At 57.9% G+C, this 1,086-nt stretch overlaps 1 protein-coding gene across 1 annotated transcript; it reads left to right on the top strand.

Moving 5' to 3' along the window:
- Positions 1-26: 26 nt before the first annotated feature.
- On the top strand, positions 27-1,069 carry PPTG_20498 (hypothetical protein; the record flags this gene model as incomplete). The annotated part of the gene is made up of 1 exon (XM_008919311.1): positions 27-1,069. A coding segment is annotated over one exon (1,041 nt), but the record flags the coding sequence as incomplete, so codon positions are not given.
- Positions 1,070-1,086: the final 17 nt, after the last annotated feature.

Here is a 1,086-nt window from a genome sequence, read left to right as displayed (position 1 = left end):
CAACTCCCAGTCGTCGAGGTCTCCACATGCCAAAGGCTTGGAAGAACAAGCCGAAGTCCAAGCGTCAGAAGACCGCCTCGCATTCGCCAGCATCCGCTCGTTCTCGCTCCAGCCTGGCTTCTGGCCACTCGACGTCTCGGCCGCCTGCGCGTTCCCCTTCGGCGGCTCACACCAAATCGCCGAGTCACCCGAGATCTCGTTCGCACTCTATGTCCAGCCGTCCGGCCAAGTCTAAGTCTCCCGCATCTCCACCGTCCGCTCCAGCTACCCCTCCCAAGGCTGAGCCGTCGAAGGACGACCAACCTCCTGAGGTCGTGGACTTAACGAAAGATGAGAGTGACGAGGACATGGAGGGGGAACCAACTACAGTTCCGACGGGGTCCGAGGACACGGAGGTGACTCGCCCAGCTTCACCGACACTTCCGGCAACTTCCCAGCGCAGTAACGTGGCTTCTCCACCGTCGCTCGCTCCTTCGCCGCCGGCTGATGCTTCCCCACAAGCTCCTACTTCTTACGAGCTCGAGATGCAGTTACTATTTGGATCTGACGACGATGGGGATGCTCCAAGCGGTTCGAAGGCGTCTCATGAACCTGCGGGGCTGATGTCACCTTATCGTTCGTCCTCTGATGAAGATACTCCGTCGCCTCCCAAGCGTTCGGACAGCACACCAATCTCCAAGCAACCTTCGGTTCCACCTTCTCAATCTCCTGATTCTTCCGATAGCGACGAAGGCGGCTCCAGCAATGGTTCTCACGACGGTGATGGAGCTGGTGGAGATGATTCTCATGACGACGAGCCTTCGTTCGATTTTCCTTCTGGTGATACTGCTGGTGATGAAGATATTCTGCCATCGACCGACGTTTCTCGAGCATCCGCTGTTGTCGAGGGTTCTGTTACTGGTGTTCCGACGACTACTTCCCTGGGAGCTCCCCGAAGCTCCGAATCGTCTCCTCTGGTTGCTGATTCCGCATCTCGTGAAACCTCGTCCGGGGCGCCTCAAGCTTCGTCTCCAATGTCAAGAGTTCTCACGAGTCCAACGACTACTCGTCATCATCCTCCGCCTCCGGGGTTTGCACTGAGCCAGA

The sequence above is a fragment of the Phytophthora parasitica genome (assembly GCF_000247585.1).
Source record: "Phytophthora parasitica INRA-310 unplaced genomic scaffold supercont2.698, whole genome shotgun sequence".
NCBI classification, from domain to species: domain Eukaryota; phylum Oomycota; class Peronosporomycetes; order Peronosporales; family Peronosporaceae; genus Phytophthora; species Phytophthora nicotianae.
The sequence above is the reverse complement of the archived record's forward strand: the minus strand, read 5'-3'. Positions and strand labels throughout refer to the sequence as shown.